The sequence below is a fragment of the Tiliqua scincoides genome, chromosome 2 (genome assembly GCF_035046505.1).
Source record: "Tiliqua scincoides isolate rTilSci1 chromosome 2, rTilSci1.hap2, whole genome shotgun sequence".
NCBI lineage: Eukaryota > Metazoa > Chordata > Lepidosauria > Squamata > Scincidae > Tiliqua > Tiliqua scincoides.
In genome coordinates, this window is record NC_089822.1 from 71,156,218 (window position 1) to 71,183,041 (window position 26,824).

General features: G+C 42.5%; 2 protein-coding genes across 7 annotated transcripts in view; both read right to left on the bottom strand.

Annotated features, from left to right (window-relative positions):
• Positions 1-18,527, bottom strand: part of ENTREP1 (endosomal transmembrane epsin interactor 1) — a 39,124-nt gene extending 20,597 nt beyond the window's left edge. Inside the window, exons 1-6 of one of the 2 annotated variants that reach the window (XM_066616319.1) lie at positions 18,334-18,527; positions 10,620-10,676; positions 7,661-7,771; positions 4,931-5,059; positions 3,150-3,257; positions 2,889-3,022 (exon numbers count right to left, since the gene is read on the bottom strand). In XM_066616319.1, the coding sequence (XP_066472416.1) occupies positions 2,889-3,022; positions 3,150-3,257; positions 4,931-5,059; positions 7,661-7,771; positions 10,620-10,631 (494 nt within the window). In that variant the 5' untranslated portion in view covers positions 10,632-10,676; positions 18,334-18,527. Of the gene's footprint in view, positions 1-2,888; positions 3,023-3,149; positions 3,258-4,930; positions 5,060-7,660; positions 7,772-10,619; positions 10,677-17,423; positions 18,003-18,333 lie in introns of those variants that run through there. The other variant, XM_066616318.1, reaches the window with a different exon arrangement.
• A 5,709-nt stretch (positions 18,528-24,236) lies between these two features.
• Positions 24,237-26,824, bottom strand: part of TJP2 (tight junction protein 2) — an 83,308-nt gene continuing 80,720 nt past the window's right edge. For all 5 annotated transcript variants that reach the window (XM_066613967.1, XM_066613965.1, XM_066613963.1 and 2 more), the window contains 3 exons: positions 26,248-26,580; positions 25,796-25,881; positions 24,237-25,061 (listed from right to left, as the gene is read on the bottom strand). In XM_066613967.1, the coding sequence (XP_066470064.1) occupies positions 24,911-25,061; positions 25,796-25,881; positions 26,248-26,580 (570 nt within the window). In that variant the 3' untranslated portion in view covers positions 24,237-24,910. The remainder of the gene's footprint in view (positions 25,062-25,795; positions 25,882-26,247; positions 26,581-26,824) is intronic.

Below are 26,824 nucleotides of genomic sequence, written 5' to 3' on the forward strand. Positions count from 1 at the left end.
CCTGGTGCTTTAAGTCTAGGGAGAAAATAAAATTTAAGTACCACCAAATGCATGTATTACTCCTTAAAGGATAGTTGCAATTCTGCTTTATCACAATTTATAAATTCACCCTCAATCCCAATTAAATATTCACTTTGTTTCCCTTATTTTTTATTCTTCCTATGGAAGCTATTGTGCAAGCCTTGAAAATTAATACTGTTATCTTAATTAGCAATTACTTAATTAGTGCTTTCATTACTGGTAAAACAAGATTGCAGGTAGCAACTGAAACACTCAGTATGCATAAAAATACACGCTTATATGTAACTTATTTCACTGCCTGATAAGAACTGAATGTCTATTTACCATTTATTTCACAGGAAATGGATGTGGTCCCTGCAATGACATTATAGGAGGATGTGTATCCAATCAGTGTAGGCTACTGCCATGCATTCTGTACCAACAGAGGAACATGCATTTTAGAAGTCACACAGATGGGGTTTCCATCACGTTTTGCATGTTGTCTTTTTGCTACAAGGCCAATGTGTTCAGCGCTGAGCATGTTTTCTAAATGAGTCCCCTTTAGCTTCAGAATAGCAACAGATTACCGACATGCTTCAGTTTAAGATGCACAAATAAGTGAGTACTGAGAGAGAGATCTGGAAAGGCAAGGGCAGAAAGAAATAGAAGGGCAACAGAAGAGAAAAGGTCAGATCACACTGAAATCACTCACTGTTGGCAACCTGACCTACTACATGAGTCATTCCTCAATCGAGAAATTAAATATTTTCTATTTTTTCACTTCTGTGCTTTTAGCATAGTCTCCAATCAACATAACCCACATATGTCACATAACATAATATTGCTTACTGTCGGGGACATGCAGGTAAATAATCACATGCTTTGGGATTCAGAAAATGCTGCTCAGTATTTCACCAGAACAATCCACCAAGATTACTTGGATATTACCATGGGCTCTCAGTATCCACGAGAGATCCTTTCCAGAGCCCCTCCCCAAGGATACCAAATTCCATGGATAATTAAATTCACAGGACCGGCCCATACCAGCAACCAAAAGTGCCTCTCCAAAGCTTCTGGGTGACCTTCAGAGGTGTGGGGAGGCTGCAAGCGAACTTCCCATACCTCAGAACTTCTCCCAGTCACTTCAGAGAGGCATTTCCGGTTTGATGAAAAACTGAAGTGCCTTCTAGTCTCATTCAGAAGGCCTTCTGAGACATGGGTTGGTCTCACACTACCTTCTCATGCCTCAGAACACACCCTGAATGCTACTAGAAGGCACTTCCAGTAGTATCCAGGAGGTCCTTGAGGTCATCCAGATACAGGCTTAGTGCCCGCATTGAGTCAAATCTGCAGGGTGCCAAACTTGCCAAACTTGCAGAGCGCCCACTGTACTGTTTTATGCCACTTAGAACCTAAGCCCTGCTGTCTCATTTTTAGACTGCTGACTCCAGTCTAAAAATTATTAAATTTGACTCCCACCTAATAAACATACACATTAACTTTCAACTTAATAGAAAAACATTTCAGTCCAGGAACTACCACTATTGCTTCTGGAAAGTTTGGAGCACTTCGTTGGCAATGAAGGGTCTTAACAGTCCCTTCAATTTGTGCAACCAACGATAAACAGAACAAAAGCCCATATTTTGAAATAAAATGTCATGCATGTTATTTAATTTATTTATTCATTCAATTTGTGCCCCACCTGAAGCACCCCCAAGGCAGCTAAAAACAATTAAATTACATTAAAAAAATAAAAATAGACTACAAAAGCCAAGCAGAGCACTAAAATAAAACATTAAATAAATTACTAAAAAAGCAGCCAAACTGGCCATCCAGGATGAACTTAATGTATCTTGCTATGAAATGGGCAAAAGGAATGTATACCACTATAGAAAATACATTTAAGGTTTTATTTAAATGTAAGTCACTATATTTCAATGGTTATATTAAAAAGTCAATATATTGTTGATTAACAACAATACTTCTTATATAGGTAGAACAATATTTAAATCGGTCTCTTTTAGTCTTAGATGTTTACAAGACTTGTAAGTACACCTGAAATGGCTGGGATATGAGATCTGACAATCAGTTTCTATTCTGGCTAAAAAGCAGCAGCTTTAAAATAGCAAACTTTGACAAATTACTACATTTCTCTTACCCAGACTCAAATGTCACTAAGATCTTAGATGAAAACCACAAAATTATAGCTTGTAGTCAGCCTAGAATTATTGTAGGTACCAATTCTTGGGGGGAAAGAAAAATCACACATAAATCATGACTTCAAGGAAAATGGCAGCTTTAATAACAAGAAATGTGACTAGTTAACAGCCCATTCCAGAGCTGTCCGGCACCCAGGGGAGCAGTGGCACCACAATGGCTGGGCTGCCCCTGCATGCAATGAATGCTGGGCAGCTGCCACCAGCTCTTTGGTGGAAGGGGACATTTGTCCCCTTTCTCCAGGTAAGGGAGCAGGCCCCGCAATGTGGCTATTCAACTCTACACCAGCTATTTAGCCAGTGCAGGGTAAAGTGACCCCATATCAGGCTGGAAGGTCCAATGTGGGGGCCTGGATCCAGTGAAGCAGAGTTCCACCAGTCCCACCCACTCCTGCCCCAGAACACCTCCCCACCACCCCTACTTACCTCGCCACTGCCCAGAGCAAAGGATGAGCTCCAGGCGGTGTGCAACAGGCCTCTGGCCAACACTGGCTCAGCACGGACTGGTGTTGAGCCAGCACCAGCACTGAGTGTCACAGGTGTGCCTCATGGCACATTTGTGACACTCAGCGCCGGCAGAAGGCCGGCACTGGGCTAATAGGAGTGGCCTCTAAATTGGTTACTAGACAGCAACTCAAAATATCCGGAAAAAACTGAGTTTTAGCAATTTACCTGCAATTCGTCCTTGGTGTGCAAGAGTAAAAGGTAGCAAAATATGATGGAGGTGGTACAGGTGGCACAAAATCTTCCGCATCAGAACTATGGCCTTCTTGTTCAGTTTCCTCCACACAGACCGGGGGTTCTTCCTAAAATACACCCAAGATTAAAACTATATTAAGGCTTTTACATACAAAACATAATTCATGGAAGACAGATTTTTGTCTCACAACTCAGCTTTATAGAAAAAATTAACTGTGCCTTGCACTCACTTACTATGCAGGATCTTCTCGTTGTAAATATTTGAAGGTAGCGTAGGGCAGCAGCTACTAAACACACTGTAGTGGTCAAGGCATTCAGAGCACAGAGAGCAAAGAGAACTTTCTGTGGAGCAAAACAACTACATAAGTAACAAACGTGTGCGAAGGTAAACCAAAGGAGCATCATTTTTTAAGTGCTAGACATTTTCTAGAAAACACTCACAGCACAGTCCTAACCTGTGCTGGATGCAGGTTAAGAGGTAGCCGCTGCGTATGGGGTTACTCGGATCTGCATCAGCAAAATCACAGATCTGCTGGCGCAGATCCAAGCAGCCCAGTGTAATGCCAGGCAGGCCAGGAGGGGGTTAGATCCAGCCTAAGTTCCAGAGTCTGATTCTATCCGTCCCCTGGGCCTGGTCTGCCCACCAGTCCACCTTCCCACAAATAAACACCCACGTTCCACCCTCCCGCCATCCTCTTCAACCCCCCCCCCCACGCCAGCTGCCCTAAGCTGGCACAAACTTACCTGAATTCAGCCTTGCTCAGTCAGCACATATCCATGTGCTGGCTCAGCTGACTCTAGCTGTGAAGGTGCTTTACAGCATGATCATGACACTCCTGAGCCAGTGCAAGGGACTTGAACCGCTGAGCGCGCAATTTGGATTGCACTCTCAAGCAGCTACGTTACATGACAATACTTTTAATTTCCAACAGAAATTGGTTAAGTAACATTTTATATCTACATTTTAACTACATTGCCTGAAAATGTTAAAATAATAGAATCATTCTCGGCAGTATTTTTCTGTTTATACCTGCATATCATTCAAGAGACAAGTCACTGTGTGATAACAGTACAGGTGGTGCCTCTGTATCCACAAGGGATCTGTTCCTGGACTCCTGCAAATACCAAAAACCGCGAATAACAAAATCTGCAGTTTTCAGAGCCCACCTTAGCACCGACCGCACAGGGCTTCTGAGGCTCATTATGCTGCCTGCAGCGTTTCTCAGATGACTTCCAGTTTTTGCTGAAAACCGAAAGTTGTCAAAAACCCACTCCAGGCAGTATTCTGACCCTTGGAGAGGCTGCACATGCTGGTGCGTGACCTCTGAGACTCAGAAAACTTCCCAGATACGACCAGAACAAGGTTCCGGTTGCATCTGGAAGATCAGCTGGGGGCAATCCAGGGATTTGGCATTTGCAGTGAGGCAAATCCACAAATGCCGAATCCGCGGATAAAGAGACCCCACCTGTACTGTGGAACTTGCTCATGCTCTCCAGAATCCTGTGACTTTCATGAGTATGTCTTGTATTACATTTGCATACTCTTTAATTACCTTTTTATTCCCTCTTATACAAAGCTTGATCCCGAAGTATAGTTACTGCTACTGAAATACAGTAGTGAAAAGGATTTCTATAATTTTGCAGTGTGTGTGAACTACATGACTTACACAGAATCAAATTTTGTGATGCTCAGGGCAGTTTAAAGCAAAATAAGAAGGCTTAGTGAGCTATCATAATATTGCTAGAACATGGAAAAATCTGCCTCATTCCATAGGCAAACTGTAAATAAGTTCTCCCTTCTCTTAGGTTGCAATCCTATTTGTTTCCTGAGTGTAAGTCCCACTGACCATAATGGCACTTTCTTCTAAGTAGACATGCACAGGATTGTGCTGTTCTTTCCTTCTCACTTCTGTCTTTCAGCTCCAAAAAAAACAACAGGAAGGGTATTTAAAGAGACTAATACACAGTTTGAGAAACACTGCTCTAATGGAGTCAATATTAAGGGTTGCCCATACCTTGAGCAGAAGATGGACTGCACTGCATGACTGGACCGGGTATAGCTTCAATGCGTTTTCTTTTTCTGTACATTTTGCTGGCAGAAATTCTTCACAACAAAAACAAAACTTACTTTCACCTACATCAACCTTCAATATTAAAGAATATAAGAATTTTGAATCAGTAATTTCAAACCTATGGTGTAATTTTACAATCCACAATCAATAGTAATACACGGTGTACCTATGTACACTATGTTTTGTTATCCAGTGTTATATGTACTATTTCACAACTGTTGGCTGGTTTGGCTTGCCAAGTCACAATTTGGTCATCTGCATATTGCAGACCTGCTTCCCCCCCCCCACCAGATTTCCCTCTCCTGCTCTGGAAGAGAACAGAGGGTTCATCTGAGCTCAAGGCACCTTTACTGAGCACAGCTGAAGTTCATTCACCACCAGGTGCCAGTTCACTTACCCTGCTGTGAAATATCATGCTTATGATATAATGTTTGTAGATGAACAACTATAAGCAGGAGCATTTTATTGCTATAAAACATGTGTGTTGGGGGGGGGGGGGAGAAATTACAGTAGCCCTGAAAAGGTGTCTTTTGCCCGCTTCCTTCCTCCTGAAACATTACTGTATAGTGTGCAGGGACGAGAGTTCCTAACATCATAGCATGCATTCCCCACCAACCCAAATCCCCTACCTCCAAGGTTAAGAGCTAAACTATATGTGACATTTAAAGTATTAGCAGCCGACTGGCTTCTTTACTTTTAAGCCAATAGCAGTTAGATCAGGACCCCAAACCGCATATCAAGACCATACTGGGGAAGTTAGAAAGCGTTAGAAACGACCCAGGTAAATAGAAGCCAGATTAGAAACATGGTGGCAGGATAAAGCCTTTACCCATCTACAGAGGGCCCCAACCTGACTGCCACTGAATAAAGACAAAGTAAGGCTACAATCTTACACTAAGACCAAATCCTAAACAAATTTCCAGTACAGGCATAGCTGTGCCAATGGAGCGTGTCCTGCATCCTGCAGTTGGGGGCAGTCATGGAGGCCTCCTCAAGGTAAGGGAATATTTGTTCCCTTACCTCAAAACTACATTGCCCTTACCTGGAAGGGCAAAGAAAGTTGGTTAGGATTGCGCCCTTACTCACCTAAAAGTAAGCCCCACTGAACACAGAGAAACTTACTTCTGAATAAAGATATAAAGTTGTGCAGTAAGTCTATCAGGAGAAGTAAGGCTTTAAACATCAGGTGTAGTTAGACCCTTACTCTAAGCTTTTGGAATTGAAATACATCAATTCTTGTTTTCCCCTTGTCTCCCATTCCCCCCCTTTTTTTCTTGCAACAGATACTTTCACCATTCTGTGTCTAACTACTCACTACCACAGACTTAGCTGATGACTCACCCAGACTTCATGACTTCTGGTTTCTTTAACTATCTCCCTGGACAAAAGTGGAAGTCAGCCAGAGGCAACAATGGAGAAACCCAGGATTTTAGCATAGCTGTGATTGGTGTTTCCCTTCTCATAAACAAAATATAGCAGCAAACACACTTCTGCTTTTGCTCTCCCCTAAGCAGACAATGAGGAAAATTAAAGTAGTTTCACATCCATATGACCTAAACATTGCATATGGTTCTGGAACTCGCAGGGCAGTTTTGAGGTTAACTTATAAAATCATGTATTTCTGAGTACCTAGTGACTCTTTCAATACAGCGGCCACTGTATTTTTGGTTAGTCATGTCTTGCTTCCAAACTGAAAGGCAGCCAACCACCTGTGTTTGCTATTAGTCCTGTACACATGGCAGATGATTATACAAAGCCAAGTGTTAAAAAAAAGCAGGTTTCCAATTACTGTATATGCAGAGTAATATTTTACTGGTGCACTTATTTATACAACACCATCCACTTTACAGAGTTTCATAAGCAAAACAGAAAAGTGGGGATCCCTGCCCCAAGGAGCTTACAGTGTAAATATTGGCAATGGGGAGACAACATAGGAAAAAGAAGACACATAGGTAACAACAGAAAAAAGAAAAGAGAAAACCAAGACTAACCAAGATTAACATGAGTAAACAAAGTTATCTGAAGCAGAGTTAAATGTTACAAATTTAGTTTCAGTTTAGTTTCAGTGGGGTGCCACTGAAAACAGCATTACCATGATTAGTTGTCTCCCTTTTAACATGCAGAATCACTGAACCCACATTGTGGTGTTACAGTGGTGTCCATTTCTGCAGTCCCACCATAGATAAGCGGCTCAAAATCACACATCATGTTATCACACACAAAGCAAAAAATATTACATGTAGGGGGAGAGTAAAAAAAAACTTGGGAATGCAGTTCTAGTTCTGCTCAGAAGTTGCAGTTCTCCTAGTTCTGCCCATATGTTTCATTTCAGTTGTGGAGCTAAGTGGGTAAGTCAAAGGCTAATGGAAGATCCGAGTACAGGCATGGGATCTGAATGAAGAGGGATCAAAAGATCATGAATTAATCTGTTTAGTTTTTGATGATACTGCTACTATAATTTCTTTTGTAAGCTGCACTGCTATTTGCAGGGGTCAAAATGGCAGGATAGTAAATTTCTTAAATCAGATACTATGAGGTGGGCATATTTCGCTTTGTACATTGGCTATGCAACCAGTACTGTAATTCCAAGCCTTCTGCCATTAGTAAGATTTTAAATTGTAAGTACTGCCTTCTGTTGTACTTCAGAGGTAATCAGGTAAAATGTCTCCTCACCAGATCACATCTAGGTACACTGGACACAAACTGAGCACCTTGGCATCCAAGGATAAATCCAGCCAGGTTCAAGAGAACACAGATAACAGAAAGCAAAACAAAAAGATTAACCTGGAACAAAATAAAAACACAAGATATTATGAAATATAGCATTCTATCAAAAAATCCTACCCTGTTTATTCTGAACATGGTCTTTGTCTTCTTTGTCTTACATTTTATATGCTGCACTAGAGTATTTATATACCAAAGGACATGCCACTTTGCAGATATTCCTGCAGTTTTCTATTGCCTATGAAGGACCATAATAGCAACAAGTTCATAACTGTAGCAAGTTTTTAATAGCAATTGCAACTTCTTGATTTTTACTTCAAAATAATCTCAATGCATTAAATGTTAAGAAATTTGAGGATGCTGCATCTAAAAAAATCATGCTGTAACAGGAGAAAGGTGCTAAAGGTTTTTTACAGTGCAAATATTACAATCTAGCAAAATAATTCCCTATTTCAGCAAGGGCACAGGCACATTTTAAAGGACTGAAATTACATCTTACCTCCTACACTGCTATCAAAACTAGAAAAGATGGATGATAACACAAGTGGGACTCTACATGGAGCTGCCCTTGAAGACAGTTTAGAAACTGCAATTAGTGCAGAATGTGACAGCGTGGGTGGTTACTCGAGCTGGTGGCTTGTTTCTGTTGGACCGCTGCTTCAGCAACTACAATGGCTGCCCATTTGTTTCCAGGCCCAATTCAAGATGCTGATAATTGACCTTTAAAGTCCTCCACCATTTGGGTCCAGGTTATCTGAAGGAACATATTTTTCTATACACTCCAGCCTGCCCTTTTATGTCATCTGAGGGGGCTCTCCTCCAAGTACCATCTTTGTCCCATGTCAGAAGGACAGCAGCTTGAGAGCAAGTCTTCTCTGTAGTGGTGCCATAATTATGGACTTCCATGTAATGAATTCAATTATGGAATTCAATTCAAATATGAATTCAATTATGGAATTAAAAACTACTGCCTCCCCCATTGATTTCTGGCAAGGATTCAAAATATTTTTTTCATATGGTGTTTGGGTGATGGGTTGGTGTCTGTCCTCTGTGCCTTTATTTTTTAATTTCTGTTCTGCTGCTTCATTCTGGTCTAAATAGTCAAACTCCAATGGTTTATCATTTTTATTATTTTATTTTTATATACACAGTAGAACCTCCAAAGTTGACCACCTTTCTATAATGACCACCTCCTTAAGTTGACCTAATTTTCACAGTATGGACAGACACTGCATATACACTATGGGAGACCAATCTCTCTATATTGACCACCTCCGTAAGTTGTATCTTTACCACTTCCAACCATTGCACAGAAGTTGCCCACTGAACACGATACTGCTTGTGCATAGTGAAGCCATTGTCCTTTTACTTTGGTTCCATCACCAGTGCATTACTTTACACTTATATTGAAACACAACTGCTATTTTGCTGCCTATTCTCCCGGTTTGGAGAGATCCTTCTGGAGCACTTCAAAATCCCTTCTGGTCTTCACCACTCAGAAAAGTTTACTGTCATCCACAAATTTGTCCACCTCCCTGCTTATCCCTGTTTCCAGGTCATTTATGAAGATGTTGAAAGGCATCTGTCCCAGGACAGATCCTTGAGGCACTCCACTTTCCACCTCTCTCCACTTTTTTTGTCAATTGCCCATTGACACCCACTCTCTGTTTCCTGGTCCTCAACCAGTTCTCAATCCATGAGAGGACCTGTCCTCTTATTCCCTGACTGTGGAGTTTTCTCAACAGCTTTTAGGGAGGGACTGTATCAGACACCTTCTGGCATTTAGTGAATCTGAGGAGACCCAGTTGAGGCCAGGCAGCCTAAGTAAAAAAGTGTGTTTTTTTAGCTGTTGTGGTTATATAACATGCTACAGGTTATGGGCTGGCAAGGGATAGCATTGGTTTGCCTGTCTGCTATGAAACTAAGTATTTTTTTAAAACTTACAATTTTTTTTAAGCTTATGAATTTTCAGGGTTTTTTTTAAACACTGATTGTGGGCTGTTTATTCTCTGTCTCTTGATATAGATGATATAAATAGTAAGCATCACAAGAGGATCAATTCTCATTGATATTTACAATAAAAATTTTAAAAAATCCAATCTAAATAATCACTTGGCCTTGCATTTGTTGTCCTGGGAGCTAAACATGATAATATTTAAATGCCTTTTCCCTCCCCCTGTATGTTGACCACCTCCCTATGTTGACCAATTCCTCCAGTCCCTTGGGTGGTCAACTTAAAGAGGTTCTACTGTATTGTAAATTTCATTCTTGGAAGTTTGTAAGCCACCTTGGGCATTTGCTCCAGCATAGGAAAGGTGGGATATAAGTTTTTTAAATAAATAAAGTAACACACCACCACCGGATCCTAACCTCGGTGTCGGATTGAAAAGCTGATGCAAAATAGCTGGCACAGATGTGAGAAGCCCCACTGTGGAGCCTGGGGCTTTGGGGGGAAGGGAATGAGAAGCTCCATTGCAGGAGAAGGAGACGAAAGCCCCTCCCCCCCAAGGAGATCTCCAGTGGCTTCCCAGCATCCGCACCCGCAGGATACAACAGTTGCCATTTTGGTGCCACCGTTCTTCCAGGTGCCAGGAAGGATAGGTTTGGGCTGTTAATCAGTAATTTAGTTGGGCCAAGCAATCATATGTTTGTACAAACAGTAGTCCAATTAACTGATTAGCTGTAACCAAAATAAGCAAATCTGTACTTTTAATTATACTATATCTCAAGGAACAATGCTACAGTCATTTCTGCCAATATCAGTAGCATGAACAAACAGGAAAAATATACCTCCATGTGAATCTGTCTTATTTTTAGGAAGTAAGCAAACTGGGTATTTTAACAATGCCACTATTATATCAAGAAAGTCTTGTGACATGCTTTACCAAATGTTATGTTCATCACATACCAAAAGTATCATTGGTCTCTTCCATGTTGTTAATCCTATAATTCCTGATAAAATGACCTGCAACAATAAACCAAACCATGACAAAGAAATGAAACATCATAATTATTTTTATTTTCAGCATACAAATAATGTTCTAAGAAGGGTACTGACAAAAGTCTGCTGATTAAAGTATAATCGTTCTACATCTACTGTCTCAGATCAATCATTATTTGGCCATGATGCAGTCATTGTCCCAAAATGAATGTGCACAACTTTTCACAACAGAGAGGGCTGCTGAAGAGTGAGTCTTATATGCAGAGCAAGGTACACAAGAGGGAAGGGTGCAGTGGGTAACAAGTAGTCCCCTTTGCCTTCAGGGAAAAGTCACACATTTAAAAACTACTAGAAGCATATAGAAAACCAGACTTGCTGCTGATCATGAAATGCCAACTAGCCTGCTTTGCTCCCAAAACCCAATTTTTTTTACCATTATTTTCCTCTTCAAGTGATTAAGCACATGCATCGTCAAACTTTATGAGGAATAAATCAATAAGTTTCATTTTTCAAGAGGATAACACAGGAATTTACTCCTCCTAACAAAGGGACAAAAGTAAAATGCCTAAACATTTTTATGGAAACAACTTATAACGATTACACTTTCATTACATTACTACATAATTTAATGTACTAGATATCAAAATATTTTCAGATAGCTTCTTCATATTCAAGAGGTAGTAATTCACCAGGAACTTGTCTTGCGCAAGCTCCACTGCCATGTGATCCTATATGCACTTATCCTGAGATTAATTCCCACTGAACTTGATGGAACTTACTTCTGAGTAGACATGCATAGGATTGCACTGCAAGCCTTACTAATTTCAGTGGGTCATACATGAGATATCCAAGATCATGACTCTCAATCACTGTGCAGCAGCAATTAACTTTGCCCACAAACTTAAGAGGAAACACACCATCCATATTACAGGATAAAATCACTTCAGAAGATTTCAGTAAATTTGAATTTTGCATGCTGAAGCATGCTGAACAATATAGATACAAAACCAAACATCTTAGAATTCTGCTTCAAAAACTGAATAAGGGTGGGGAGAAGACTACTCATACTCTAGTTTCTGAAATAACAAACAAGTAAAACCCAACAACTTGTGGAAGTGAAAACTAGATTACTTCACTGTGTATACATTTCTGTAGCATATAATTATTTCTGATGGAGCAGAAAGATAAAAATACTGTATAATACCAATATAAAACATAACTGGAATAAGTAATTTCTTCACTTATTTAAACAAGTATGTCTTAGGCTGCATCCTCCACACACTCACCCAGGATGATGTCTGAGGAGACACGCTTAGGATTGCGTTTAGTTCAGGAATACCTTTAATTTTATTTCTGTTATCTAACATTTTAATTATCTACTATACAGAGAAGCAGCAGGTGTAAACCAGCTTTCAATAAAATAATCATATGACAGTCCCATATCATTTGACAATTGTTTATGTAATGGTTTTCAAATAACAGTCATGTCACATTTTACACACAATGGACCTGCACAGATTCAAGTATACAGGTGCAAACTATTTATTTTTTTGATTGTTTGCCCAATGATTTTTTCGAGTGTTTGCCCAATTCCCCCCCCCCCCAATGGTGCAGGTGCTCCTGCCTGCGGAAACAAAACAGTCCAACAAGCAAGCCTTCCCAGCAAGCAAAGCATGAGATTTAGGCTACAATCCTATCCACACTTTCCTGGGAGTAAGCCCCATTGACTACAGTGGGGCTTACTTCTGAGTAGAAACGCATAGGACTGGACTCTTAAAAGCTCAGCATCCCACCTGTGAAAGAATTGGGACAGCTGGAAACGGGAGGGCTGAGGATTGATAACAGCTGCCTTAGTTTCCTTCCATATGGAAGTGTCAGGTTGTAGCATATTTGTGTAAGTCTATGGAATTTAGCACAACATGTTTTTTGTTAATAGCACAGAGTCACAAGGAACAAAACGAATGCGGATAAATAGGCTCCACCAGTACATGCTTCCCCCCCAGACATATTAAAGCAACAGTTTAAATAGTGTAAGCGATTCTGCCAGCTACTGACTATGTCCGTGCCCAAGAGAGTGAGTCTGAAATGAGACAATGAAGTTGTGATTCCCCCAGTTGTCTCAGTTCCTGTGTCTTTCTTCTACAGGTGAAGCCTTTTTATCCGTGGGGGTTCCATTCCTGACCTCACCAAAGATACCGAAAACAGCCAATAAAGAAATCTTCAGTTTTTGAAGCCCACTGTTGCTCCAAACGTGACTGAAGCCTGGCTCCAGTCGCATCAGAAGCTGCCCTGAACCTCAAGAGATGCTGCATACAGCTTCTCCGAGGCCCAAAATAGTGTCCAGAGCATTTTTTTCATGACTTCTAGTAAAACTGGCAGTTGTCAAAAAAATGCTCCAGGCACCACTCTGAGTCTTGGAGAGGCCGCATGCAGTTGCGCACAGCCTCTCTAAGGCTCAGAAAATGTCCCAGACATGACCAGAATGATGTTCTGGACTGGGAGGCCTGGGGGGGGGAGGGAGAGATGGGAGTTTGGTTTTTGCAGTGGAGCAAATCCGCAGATACAGAGGCCCCATCTGTACTGTAATTTTAGTTCCTAAAGAGATAGCATATGTTTGATTTAGGAGAGCTTTGAATATACATGATTTGTGCTTTACATGCTGACCTTAGAAGGAAACCCTTACATAAAATGTGGGCCAACTGCAACTCTTTTCCCCATATTGAGAAAATCAGTTGCACTGAAATCCCACTGAAATTAGTGCAATCCTACAGAAGTAAGTCACACTGAGTTCTAGGTGGTTACTCCCAGGTAAGGCTAGGGCTACAACCCTATACACCAACCGGGGTGGCCAAACTTGCTTAAGAGCTATATGCAATAATCTTCAGATGTTTGAGAACCACAATATTTACAAAGCATTTAAATTCTTAAACATATTTATTCACCATGAACATTAAACTTGGGTTTTAATCCAGCGGACTCTCACTTTATACCCGGAAAATAATTATCAAGCTTGAACATTTCTTATTTCTCTTTTATATTAACTGTGATGCCAAAATGAGCTCAGCCAACATATTTCTAAGAGTCACACATTATGACTCTTGTGTCATAATGTCGAAGAGCTGCCTGTGGCTTGCAAGCTGTGGTTCGGCCAACCCTGCTATACACACTAACTTGGGAATAAGATTCATGGAATAGAATGTGTCTTACTTCCAAGGAAACAAGTACAGAATTGTGTTGCTAACTTTTCTCAGGCTGCAATCCTAACCACACTTTCCTGAGAGTAAACCTCATTGAACATTGACTTACTTCTGAGTAGACCTGGTTAGGCTTGTGCCCTAACTATAGCTAATTACCAATCAATTTCAAAATATAAACACAACCAACTCTTCTGCTTTCAAAAATAGTTTATGATGTAAAATCTTTTATGCCTTTAACAATCTACAGCACTTTATTCTTTTTCCCTTTATTACTATTCAAAACTTCTAAAACAGCAATTTTCAACCTTTTTCCATCTCATGGTACACTGAGAAGGCGCTAAAATTGTCAAGGCACATCATCAGTTTTTTGACAACTGATAAGGCACACCGCACTGTCAAGGGTTTGCATCCCCCAGTGGCCCTACTAACAAATCATCATCCCCCAAACTCCTACGGCACACCTGTAAACCATCTGCAGCACACCAGTGTGCCATGGCACAGTGGTTGAAAATGGCTGTTCTAAAACACCAAAAAAAGTTTTCAGTGAAAGAACTAGCATTTAGTAGTGGAGCCAAAGATGAACTACATAGTTATGAACTACAGTAACACAAACTGTGGAAAATGGATTTTTCTTATCTGAGAGCTGCTCAAAGCTCTAATCAAAAGCATTCAAATGTGTAGGTGTGCATATGGAAACAACCCTGCACTTTCATGACTAATCACTAAAGCATGGAAGGGTGTTTGAAGTAAAGAGATTTCATTTTCCATGATACAAAGAATAACTGTCAAAACATCTCCTGAAAAACACATTTACATTTTGTTTTACGGGAGTTGGAACAGAAAATGGTTAAGTGATCTACTCAAAATTACAGACCTCAAGCAGCAAATAGCATTAAAACAAATAACTGTATCCAGATGGGTCCTTCTCCATTAGATGGGCCCTGATCTGCAGTGGATTGTCTCACTAGAAGCTGTGGAAAACAATACCCACATCAGTGATAATGTGAATCATCTGTTCGGAGGGGAAGACAACAGAAAGCTGACCACAGGATTCTGAAGCTTGTCTTCTCCTTCCCTATTGCTACTAACCTCTACAAAAAAAAAAAAAAATCTACATCTTCCATAGGAACACCACAAAAACAAGAATGTATCTCAAGATGTTGGCTTGTGCCTCCAGTTATGACTACAACTGGTAGTTATGTTTTGCAAGGTTGTTAAAAGAATAACTTCTTCCAATAATAATAAAAAAAAGAATTGTGGCCAAAACCTTGTGTAATTAATTGCATTTCATAGTGAGCTTCCAAGATGATTTTCTTTTTTTAAAAAGCATTAAAGTCACCTGACCCTTGCCTTTAGTGAATACAAGATTCTCGAGGAATCTTGCCCTTTACTCACTGTTAGCATTATAGAAATAAGCAGTCACCTCTGTCTCTTAGACAAGTAATTCTCAGAGCCCGTAACTGGAAGTATTAACTGAAATCAACAAAAATTACAGTATTTCTAACACTAAGTTGTATCCTGAAGATTCCCAAACCCCACTGAAATTAATGGAGTTTAAAATTAGTCACAATTTGTCTCAATTAATTTCAACAGTGTGCTTAGACATAACTAACTTTCCCTAGATGCATTCAAGCCATCAAGTATATTGGGATGAAAGACACTTATGGTTCATATCCTTCTGTGGGCCGATTTAGATGATGCTTTACAATCCAAACTAGCCCCATGCAATTAACAACATGTGCACTCATTTGGCACACCCAGCCGAGCGGTTCCTCCTGGTAAATTTTTTTAATCACATCAGGAGGGGAGGTGGTTCAAATGATACATTCTCTAGCTAACAGTCAGGTTCTCCATAATCACCTGATGTAGTATTGTGATCGTTAATTATACCTTTAAATAAAGTATAACTTGGAAAAATAGTGAGATTTCAATAATTTTTCTGCAACACTGAAAGTTAACCAATTAGCACTCTGAATAGCTACCATTTGAGTGTTAATTTTTTTTTTAACTCTATGAGTCAGGGAGTCACAGATAAGGCATGTAGGCAGCCTACTATGGTTGCAATCAAAAGCAACTGCCACTGAAATCAAGAAGGGTTACTTTTACATCAGGCATCTGCAGGCAAGCAATGCCACAGTCTATATGGCAATAGAAAGCCTTGACACCTTTTCATGTTACTGTACAAAAGGCCAGTTTGTGGAATGAAAGGAACCATAACGTGTCACAACAGGCTGGTGCCAAACACTCCTGCACAGTCATACAAGTTTTTTAGGCTGCAGCCCTATGCGGACTATCTTGCAGCTATGCAGCTCTATTACACTCAGTCAGACTTACAAGTAAACATGGATAGGACTGAGCTGTTATGCAGCAATCCTAAACATACAAGGGAGTAAGCCCTGCTGAACTACTGTATTCCCACGTAAGCAGATTCCAAGGCTATTCCATCTTAACTTAGCGCCACCTCGCTCCTTTATCTTGGAAGTGATTTTCAAAACCACCTTCTGCTAAAAGGAATACTCTTTTTACAAAATATAAACATCAATCAATTCAGAATATAATATCATTGATTAATATAATTATCATCAATCAATTTAAGTTTGTATATTATCATCATAATTTCTGGGCATCTCAAAAAGTATTCCTCCATGAGATAAACATCAGAGAATTAGATCTTGAAACCTGAAAACTTGCTCTCTAGATTGCTCTTTTTCCTCCTCACCACTTCTAGCCCCAAACCAGCTGCAGCCATGGGCAGGTCACAGTTACCTCAATCCTCCATCACAGGGTGACCAGATGTCATAACTGCCAAAGAAGATGAGGCACCCCAAAATGTAGGACATCCAAAAATGTAGGACATGACAAAATAAACTTGTATATTGATTTCATGTGGTTAATTGAAATACTATACTAATTATTATTAAATTTAAAACTATGCAGTATTACAAATACAGGTGTGCACCGCTTAACAACTGTTCTCTTAACAACGGGCACAATAAAGATGCTCTTAATGAGGCAATCTCATCTCCCATAGCCTGCAGCAGAGTGTCTGTTTACACAACAAAGGTTCTTGATGCAAAGAAGAGGCAATCTATCTCCAGTAGCCTGTGCAGCCAGCGTCTGGCAGGGTATTTGTTTACACAACAAAGGCAAGCATGGATCGAACATTCACTTAATAACCTAATCGCTTAACAACATGGATTGGAGAATGTTAAGTGGTGCACACCTGTAATTTATTACATATAAGTTATAAGAAGGTTAAGCGCCACCTGCTCACAGGGAAAAGGAGGGCATTTAAATTCTTTTCCAGGGCAGGGGGTGAAGAAGAGGACATGCCCTGGGAAAAGAGAACATCTGGTCACCCTGCTCCATCAGTGGAATGGGAAGAGCCACGTTCATCCTCAGCGGATGGTCATGTGGCTGGAGAGCACCCTGTGCATGAAGAGGCGTTCAAGAGTACAGCAGGAGTAGGGCGATGGTTGGCGACTAAGGCGAGCCGTCCTGAAGGGGTCCGGAGGACGCACTGGAAGGGAAGGGAAGAGCCCAGCAAGGGCCGGGCCTTTCCGGAGCCACTTACCGAGGAGCCCGCCCAGAACGGACAGGAGTTCTTCACCTGCGCGGAGCCGCTGAGCGAGAGCGCCCCGAAGCTCAAGGCGACCATGCAGCACCCCAGAATCAGCTGCAGCAGCCCCAAGGAGAGCAGCGGTCTGGCCGGCAGCAGCCTCGGCCCCGCCGTGCCAGAGGCCCCGGCTCGGCGGGAGGCCCCGGGGGAGAGCGCGGCCGGGCGAGACCGGGGCTGCTGCAAGCCGGAGCGGGACCACCGGGGCCGGAGAGGAGGGGGAGGCAGGGGCAGCGGCGGGTCCCGGGCGGCGGCAGCAGCGGCAGCGGCTGAGCAAGGTCTGACCGCCTCGGGCACCACCGACAGCCCGGCCATGGGGCAGCAGGAGCCCGGCAGCACCACCGGCAGAGACATGGGGGCGGGGAAGAGGAGAAGCGCTGCACGGCAGGGGAGAGGAGCGAGCGAAACTCTGCCTGCCTGCCTGCCCGGGGAGCTCCACAGGCGGCGGCCGCGGAGGGGGAGGGAGCCCTGCGCTGCCCCTCCTGCCCGGGCTGGCTGCCAAGCCCTCCTTCCTGCCTTCCCCGGTCCGCACTCTGCGCCCTGGAAAGGTCGCCGCGCCGCCCTTCCTGTGGGTCTCCCGGCCACAAACCCCACCCCACCCGCGAGACCGCGCCCTGCCCTCCCCCGAGCCTCTCGGCAGCCCCCGGGGCTCCTCAGCAACTTCCCCCGCTGCCAAGCCCTCCCACGCTCCCCGCCACTCACTCCCGACTCCTGGCCACCCTTCGCCTGCCCTCCCCGCGAAGCGCCCAGCCCTGTCGCTGCTCTACCGCCAGCCACCCCCGGCCGCCAGTTCTCTGCCCCATGCCTCCCCCCGCCCCGGCACCGAATGCGCCCTGCCCATCCTTCTGCCCGCGCCTGACGCACTCACGGGCTGAGCCGGTGCGTCTGTCTCGGCGCCGCGTTCAGCCGGCTGCTCAGCGGCCCCCCCTCGGTGCACGCGGAGTGGGCAGAGGAGCGCAGTGGGACTCTCCTTCCTTCCCCAGAGACCTGCCTAGGACTGGGGTAGGGCCGCGCCTCCCTCCCGCTCCTCCTCCTCTGCAAGCTCTCCACGGGGGCCCTTCCTTCTCCAGATCCCCGCTAACCCCAGCCCCAGCCCAGCCCTTCTTTCCCCAACACGTTCGCATCCATTCAGCCGCCGGGAAGAGCCCTCAGTCCCGGTGGACGCGCAGAGCTCCTCCCCAGCCCGCCGGCCCGCCCGCCAGTCCCCCTCTCCGAGCAGCTCGAGACCTGTTGCAGCAAGTGCAGCCGCCTCGCCTTTACGCGCGCGGGTAGCTGCACAGTCTGGTGTCCCTCCTGTTATCACCCCAGAGGGAGCCTGAAGTTTTAAAATAACTCCTCCCGAGAGGCGAGGCGGGCCGGGCCGGGCCGGCGATCGTCTTTCGTGCAGCAGGCAGCCTTCCAAGTCTTTCCAGAGGAAGGAGTGGGCACGCTGTGGATTGTTTCCGCGCTAGTAACACAGTGTCCCCGAACTGCGAACTGAAGGAAGAGTCTCCCATCTCATTTGGCCCCGCGAAACGGGTTGGTTTGCCAACCATTGGCCAGTTGAGGCTGCAATCCTAGCCGCACTTACCTGGGAGTAAGCCCCATTGACTATAGTAGGGCTTCCTTCTGAGTAGACATGCATAGGATTGGGCTTAAGGGCCAAGGGCCCAATCCTATCCCCATTCACCTGGAAGTAAGCACCACTGACTATAACGGTTTACTGCTAAGTAGAACATACATAGGATTGGGCTCTGAGGGCCCAATCCTATCCAACTTTCTAGAGCCCATGGAACAAAAGTTCCTTTACCCTGATGAGGCCTCTGTAACTGCCCTCCCACTGCAGGATGCAAGTGTGCATCCCACTGGCATAGCTTCATCCGTGCTGAAAAGTTGGATAGGATTGGGCCCTAAGGCCCTAGAACTGGAAAAGGGAATGCAGCCTTAACTATATTTGCAAAATGGCAGGACATTGCTGCAAGGAAAGAAGACCTGGTAGCATTTCCTTTTTAACACTGAACATTAATTGCACTTCTCCAGAAATAAAATACTATGTATAGTATTTTATTTGCAACAGGTGCCGCTCTTTGAAAGACATTTGGATCCTTTCTAAATGGAGCAATGACTGAACATTTAATGTGACTCCTACACATATTTACTCAGCGGGTGTAAGATACATTGAGCAGGATAGGACTTATTATTGAGTAACTATACTTGATCTTAGCCGAAAGGCTGCTCCCCGCTGAATTTTCAAATCCCTATCAGAGCTGGCCACATGCCATTGGAAAACCGGATAGGATTTGGCCCTAAATATGCACTGGTTGGAAGAGACAACCAGTGCATCGTTCTACTTGCATTTGAGCTAGTTTTTAACAGGGTATGATGGAATCTAATTTTTTTTTAAATAAGTAAAGATACAGTAGGAATACAGTATTCAGATTCCACTCAATAATGGGGAGGAGTATATCCAGTAATTTGCATATATCTGGCATGTTTGGTGCTTCACATGGAAAAAATTCCTACAACCACAGACTGGGATTGGCAGAAGAAAGATGCACCTTCCTACTCATGGATGCAACTGCTTATTGATACCTATACTGCTGAGCATGTCCCTGCCACACTAGGTGCACCTAAAACCTTTGTGCAAATTATATACATCCCTAGAACAGATGTGGTGTTGCTCAGATCACTAAATGTAGAGTCACTTGCACTATAATTTTTTTTTTTTTGTAATTAGAAAACCCAGGATCAATCAGAGCAGCAGCTCAAGGATTTTAACACAGAAGACAGCTTCCAACCTTAGCAAAGACAATGTGCATAATTTATTCTGTGGTTGTGGCTTTAAAATCCCTAGCAACAGAATTTTTTTAAAAAACCACTTATTTGGAACTACGTGGACCTCATTCTTCCAAAACAAGTGCAAAAACAAACAAAAAAACCCTCTCCTTTAGTTTTCTGCACCAGACAGCAATGTTAAAATACAAAACTTGGTCCCTTTCACCCTGAAGGACTGCAGAATTCATACCCAGGTCTGAAATCTAAATTAATGAACATTAGAGGCTAAAGCCACTTAGGCACTGAAGCCATCTCAGGACAATGCAAGAAGCCAGGGCCTGATCAGCCGGTGCTCTTTTCTTTCTAAAAGAAGCTCCTCCAATATCCTTTGAAAACAGAAGTCACTGTAGTGCACAAAGTCAGGCATGTGGTACATCTCCTTATATATCTTCCAAGAATACTGTATACTGTTAATAATAATAATAATAATTTTTTTCATTTGGGGTTTGGATAGGGATTGGGTTGGATAGGGGTTGGGGTTTGGATAGGGATTTGAAAATAATAATTTTCCAAGAATACTGTATACTGTTAATAATAATAATATACTGAGCTATACCTCCAAGCTGCTTTATCTGTATGGTAAGGAAACAAAAAAATGGCCGCACAATCCCTATGTTCCCTGTAGAACATGGTACATGATTATCTGTGGCAGTGGCATAGCTAAGGGGGATACAGGGGGATACATTGCTCTGGGTTCCATGCCTTGAGGGGGTATCAGTCCACACCCGATGGCAGCTCCTGAGGCAGAGCTACAGCCTGCCTGCCCACCATGTCTCCCTTCCCATGTTGTGGGGGGGGGAGGTGCAGGAGAAGGTACTGCAGCGGTGAAGACCCTCACTGCTACAGTATCTTCTCCTGCAGCCCTCCTCCCAGGCACTTGGACCAGTTGTGAGCTGCTCTGAGAGACTAACCGCTTTTGTTATGAAAAAGTGAAAAGCGAGTGCCATAACCCGGAAGTAACTTTTGGGTCATGTACTTCCAGGGGGTTATGTGGAGAGTCACAGCCCCAGGTGCCACTGTGGGTAGTTATGCCACTGGTTTGTGGCCACCCAATCTTCCAAGCAAGCTACTAAGAGATGCTGAGTAGAAGTGGGTGAGGTTAATGGAGAGTACTCTGAGCTTCACATTTTATGTATTTATTCTAAAATATTTATGTCCCGCCATTCTCCTTACTAAAAGGAACAAGGGTGATTTACAACTTCAATAAAACATTAAAAACAATGAATACAATCAATATAATAACACAAATCAATAAAACAACCATGAGCAATGAACAATCATAAAGCAAAGAACTAAAAAGCAGTAGAAGTAATATTAATTAATAACTAAGGAGTAAGAATATTAGAAGTAAGAAGCCGCCACCAGAAGGCTAATAGAAAGTGTTCAGTTCTTAACTAGGGAGTCCCACAGTTGCACCACAATTGCAATGCCACTGTGAGGAGGCCCTTTCTCTCATTGCCCCCAGCCAGGCCTCAGAGGCTGGTAACACCTGTAGAAGGACTGCTCAGATGACCTCAGCCAGTAGGCTGTCTCATATGGAAGAATGATTTTAGGTCAAAATCAGCACTTGAATTGTGCCTGGAAGTGAATCAGCAGACAGAGGAGAAGCAGTCCAACAGTCAGACCACCTCACCCTCATCACTACGATGGACTGCACCAGGCAAAAAGAATCCATAATCATGGGACCAACAGACACAGAGGGAAACGTCCACTGGACAGGGTAAATATGGAGTCCAAGTCATAATGGATGCAAGCAATTTTATCTGAGAAGTGTTTAGCAAATTGATCCCAGCAGACCACTGAGCTATCTTCTTCATTGCCAGCATTGCCACAGACTACACCCCTAAATAGGCTCTAATTCATGTTTCTTATGAGTCTTTCTCCACTGTTGCTCACAATATCTGCCCAGTCATTTCATTACCTGCAGTTCCCTGGAAAAGCAGGGAGACAGTATGGCTGTACAATGAGGCAGAGGTCGCTCGGGAGCAGACTCATCTACTGCCCTGGCCATTTCTTCATTCCAGAGGTTGATCAGAGCAGCAGGAAAATCCCCCAAATCCATTAGGAATCCATCGAGATCCCATAAAATTCCAAGAGTGAACTATCTAAATCAGTTCCCAGCACTTGCAGTCTAAACTCTAGCAAGTCGTGATCGTAGCAAAGGAGTGATCGTAATCCCACCCCAGCAGTGTCTGTTCTGGTGGCTGTCTGCTGGTATTCTTTTGCATCTTTTTAGATTGTGAGCCCTTCTGGGACAGGGAGCCATTTAGTTATTTGATTTTTCTCTGTAAACCGCTTTGTGAACTTTTAGTTGAAAAGCGGTATATAAATACTGTTAATAATAATAATAACAACAATAATAATAATATTATTATTATTCCCCCATGACCAAAAGATGGTCTAGCCCAGGGGTGTCAAACTCGTTTCATACCAAGGGCCAAACAGCATTCATGATACCTGCTGAGGGCTAGAAGTGATATCATTAAGCAGGAAGTGATGTCATTAAACAGTTCATAACCAAAAATAAGCACTTTTTCTCACTTGAACTCATTCGCTTCAAATTACAAAACAGAATACACAAATCCTGATCCTATTTCAAGATATAAGAGAGCCCAATTTTCAAGTGGGCTGCCCTTACAGCAGTAACACCTCAGCATTGCTCAGCAGCTGAGAGCATGAGGGCCGGATAAAAAGCTTCTACGGGCCGCATCCGGCCCCTGGGCCTTATGTTTGACACCCCTCTAGCCCAAAAGAAGTGGGCTTCCTCCCAGGTTGGCTGTTGTTGCTGCTGTTACCTCCACCACTGCCAGCCGTCACTACTGGCAGTAGTAGCCATCACTACTACCTTTCAATGTAGATTTCACGTTTGTTTTATTCATCCTTGAAGACAAATGGGGGAAAAATGCTTCTTATTGCTTGTAGAAGCCTAGACTGACTCCTGGATATCATAACCCTAATTTATGCCTTCCTGAATTTCAAATTTTTCCTAAAAAGCAGCAGGATTGGATGCACAAATGAGTTTCAATGAGTTCTTGGGGTAATATTTAGAAAGGAAATTTGTGAGAACGTACAAGCTCCAAATGGAAATGCTATCACAGTTCCACCACCGTCCAACAAATTTCTTTTTGAATGTTACTGCAGGCATAAGTTTGGACAAACTCCAGAAGTTAATGGTAGACAGGGGGGTCTGGCATGCTGTGGTCCATAGGGTCACAAAGAGTCGGACACAACGACAACAAGCAGGCATAAGAAGAAGTGCAACACACCTGTACTTCCTCTCCTATTTCTTTAAAACATTCAAAGCTGCTCCAAAAGCCAGAGTTTATATTCAGTTGTCATGGGAATGATGCTGAAAAACTAGCCTCCCTCTGGCAAATCATCTCTACCCTGTCTTTCACACACTGAACTCATTGATGGCTCTCTGCCACCCTGTGGCGATTCTCCACTCCTCTGCCAGCTGCAGGAACCATATGAAGCAGTTCAGCTACGGTTCATGGATACTGAAAGCATATACAAATTGCCATCTCTTACATTTTGATACTGTCTTGACATTTGGCTGTCTGGAGTGATAATGCATGGATTTTACAGGTGGCTCCAGGATTGGACCCATTTACTTTCAGAGTAGAAGTACATCAGATAGGCCATTTTCTAGGCCCTGCTATGCATCACCTTGACTTATCTTGTATTTCTAGTACATGTGGACCATGGCACTCATTCAGGTCTATTGTTAATTTCCTAACATTCTTCTGCAGCATTCTCCCAAATATATTCCTTTGGAGAGTTCATAAACTGCAAAGGGAAAAACAATCAGCTTTGTGAATTGTAGACCAGAAGCAGAAATTCAAACACAAAATAAACTACATTCCATTCAAGTACTGATATCAAAAAAATAGAACTCTTAAATATTTTAGGCATTATTAAAAGCATTTTGGTTGCAATATAAAAATAGGATGCTAATTCTTTGTTTGTAGAGTATATCCCTTTATTATTTCATGATTTGGGTAAAGATTTAAGACACAAATAATCTCATTTCTACATAATTTTCTCAATCCTGATGCTTCCCAGTCTTGTAGTGACTAGATTACAAAGTAAACTTTGCATATGTACAGTCATTTACGAAAAATTGTATACAGATCTATTTAATGTAGAAAAACAACATCCAAGGGCAAAGGGTAGCCATGAAACATACAAAAGTTAGGCAACAGAAACATTATGGCTTTGCACAAGCATCAGATGTCAGAGAACAATAAAAGACACTTTTCGTTAGAAGGCACTTGTTTTGTTTTTCTTGCACTAACGTGCTGTGCTTATCATCAGGCTTCCATCATGTCACAAAAGTTAAAAGGCAATTTTAATGAGGAAACATGAATGTTAAAAATTCAGAGATTCCAGGATTTAATACAAACTCTTAAAATGGATTTTCGGTCCTTTTTGTAAAATAGGCAACAACATTCAGGCAACAGTGATTCCTTCTCCAACACTTACATGAAGTCAAATCCTGCCATTCCAGTGTGTTGATATGTCAAGTTCATTGGTAACTTCAAAGAGGCATAGGCCATTTGAAGCTAAGCAGGGCTTCATTTTGGCTGTACAAGCATGTTTCAGAACAATGGTTCTGTATGTCAATACACTTATAATTCAGTATCCCTGTATCTAGATTGTCCATAGTATCCACGTTTAGATTGGTCAGAAAGCTGCCGGCGGTAGTCTTCTTCCTCTCCATCACTGCCATAGCTTCCTTGTTTATCTAGGTAAGGTCTAGCAGGTTCTGGAGGTCTGAAACTAACACATCAGAACACAATAAGTAAACTTTGATGCAGATGCTACTCAGAATGAGAAGCTCTCAAGCAGTCTAATCAGAAAAATGTCTTCAACCTGGCATGACTTAATGTTGTGTCAAACTCAAGTATTCCCATAAAAGCGCTGCTAAGAAGCATCTTCCCCAAAGTTGTGTTCCCCACACAAACAGCCATGCCTAGAAACTTCTTACTGCCAAGAGCCATACAGAGGGATCAGAAGGAAAAGAGAACGGTAGCACTGTCCATCTTTAGAAAGTCAATTCCATGCATAAGGGGCAGCAAGGGACATGAGCAGCACTATTCAAGGAAGTTGGTGACCCTTCTTTCAGTTGAGTGTGGTTGAACTGGATGTCATGGGTAGGGATACAATGAGAAACAAGGGACAAGGCGATGGATAACTTCAAATGTAAGAGTGCTCCAAGTACAGAAGGAAACTGGAAAGCCAGCACAGGGGTCTGGATATGAGACTAGGGTACTCAGAGTGATTGGGGAGGCAAATAACTGGCATCAGATAATGTGACAGCAAGACTAAGAAATCAGGTACAGAAAAACTATATCAACTGTTATCTTGATATACAAGTACATCTCACCAACTCTCTGGTGGATAAAATGACAGATCCAACTGAATTCTTAATTTCCACATTAAATAAGTGTAAGACGCTTTACTTACAGACGCAAAAACTTAAAACAAGACCATATACAAATACATTCATTTACCTTCCAGGCTGGACCCAGTTCTGCTCCGGTTTCTGGCTTTTGATTGGGACAGCATAAATATCTGGGTGCCTCTGAGCTATTTCCACCTGTAAAAGAAAAAGAAAAAAGTACACCAGAACAGTTAGGTTTTCTCAAACTACAAATGGATGGCTGCTTGAAACCTGTTTTGTATACTGCAACACATCTCAGCTGACACAAGCCACTAAAGTACAGACTATGCAATACTCAAAAGCATAAAAGAAACAGAGAACAAAGCTATTAGAGTGGCAACAGAGTACTATTAAAATTACAAGTTTTTGTTGGGAACAATTAACACGATGAGCTACTTTACTTTCGATGTGTGCTAGAAGATCTGTTTTTATTCAGTTTTACTAGCTTTTTGTTTATTTCTGTGATGACATCATTTCCTTCTTGTATCAAAACAAATGTACATTACAGAGTTCTCTTCATACCCGAGCATTTTGTGCTTCTTGTAGCTCTTGCATCCTTTGAAGCCTTGCTTTGTGATCCATTTTCTCAAATATTTTAACTTTCCCCAGCACAGACTTTGGTGTGTTCTCTTCTTCATGTACCACTTCCTCTGCTTTCTCCTCCACTTCTGTTGGTGGAATGGCTGGCTGAGATTTCAATATAGGACGCCCAAAAGTAGGTTTAACGGCTATAGGGGGAGGAGCTGGTTTCACTGGCATACCATAAGTTTCACTACTAGCAGCATTGGGGCTGTTTGTCCTGGGTTCATAGTTCTTAGGGATATCATATGGGTCATCTTTGTTTTGTAATTTACCCTGTAAATGTAAAAAAAAAAAGTAGACATGTTTGTATATTCCATGCAAGTAACCGCTTCCCAGCACAATCCTATGCAAGTCTATTCAAAAGTACGTCCTATTGAGTTCAATGGGGCTTACTCTCCGGTAAGTGTTGCACCCTCAAATTTGGAACAAGTCATCAGAAATGGAAAAGCCTACTATTCTGAGCCAAGAAAAAATAGGTGCTGAAGTCCTAGCTGAACCTCTTAAGACGAAAGTTTGA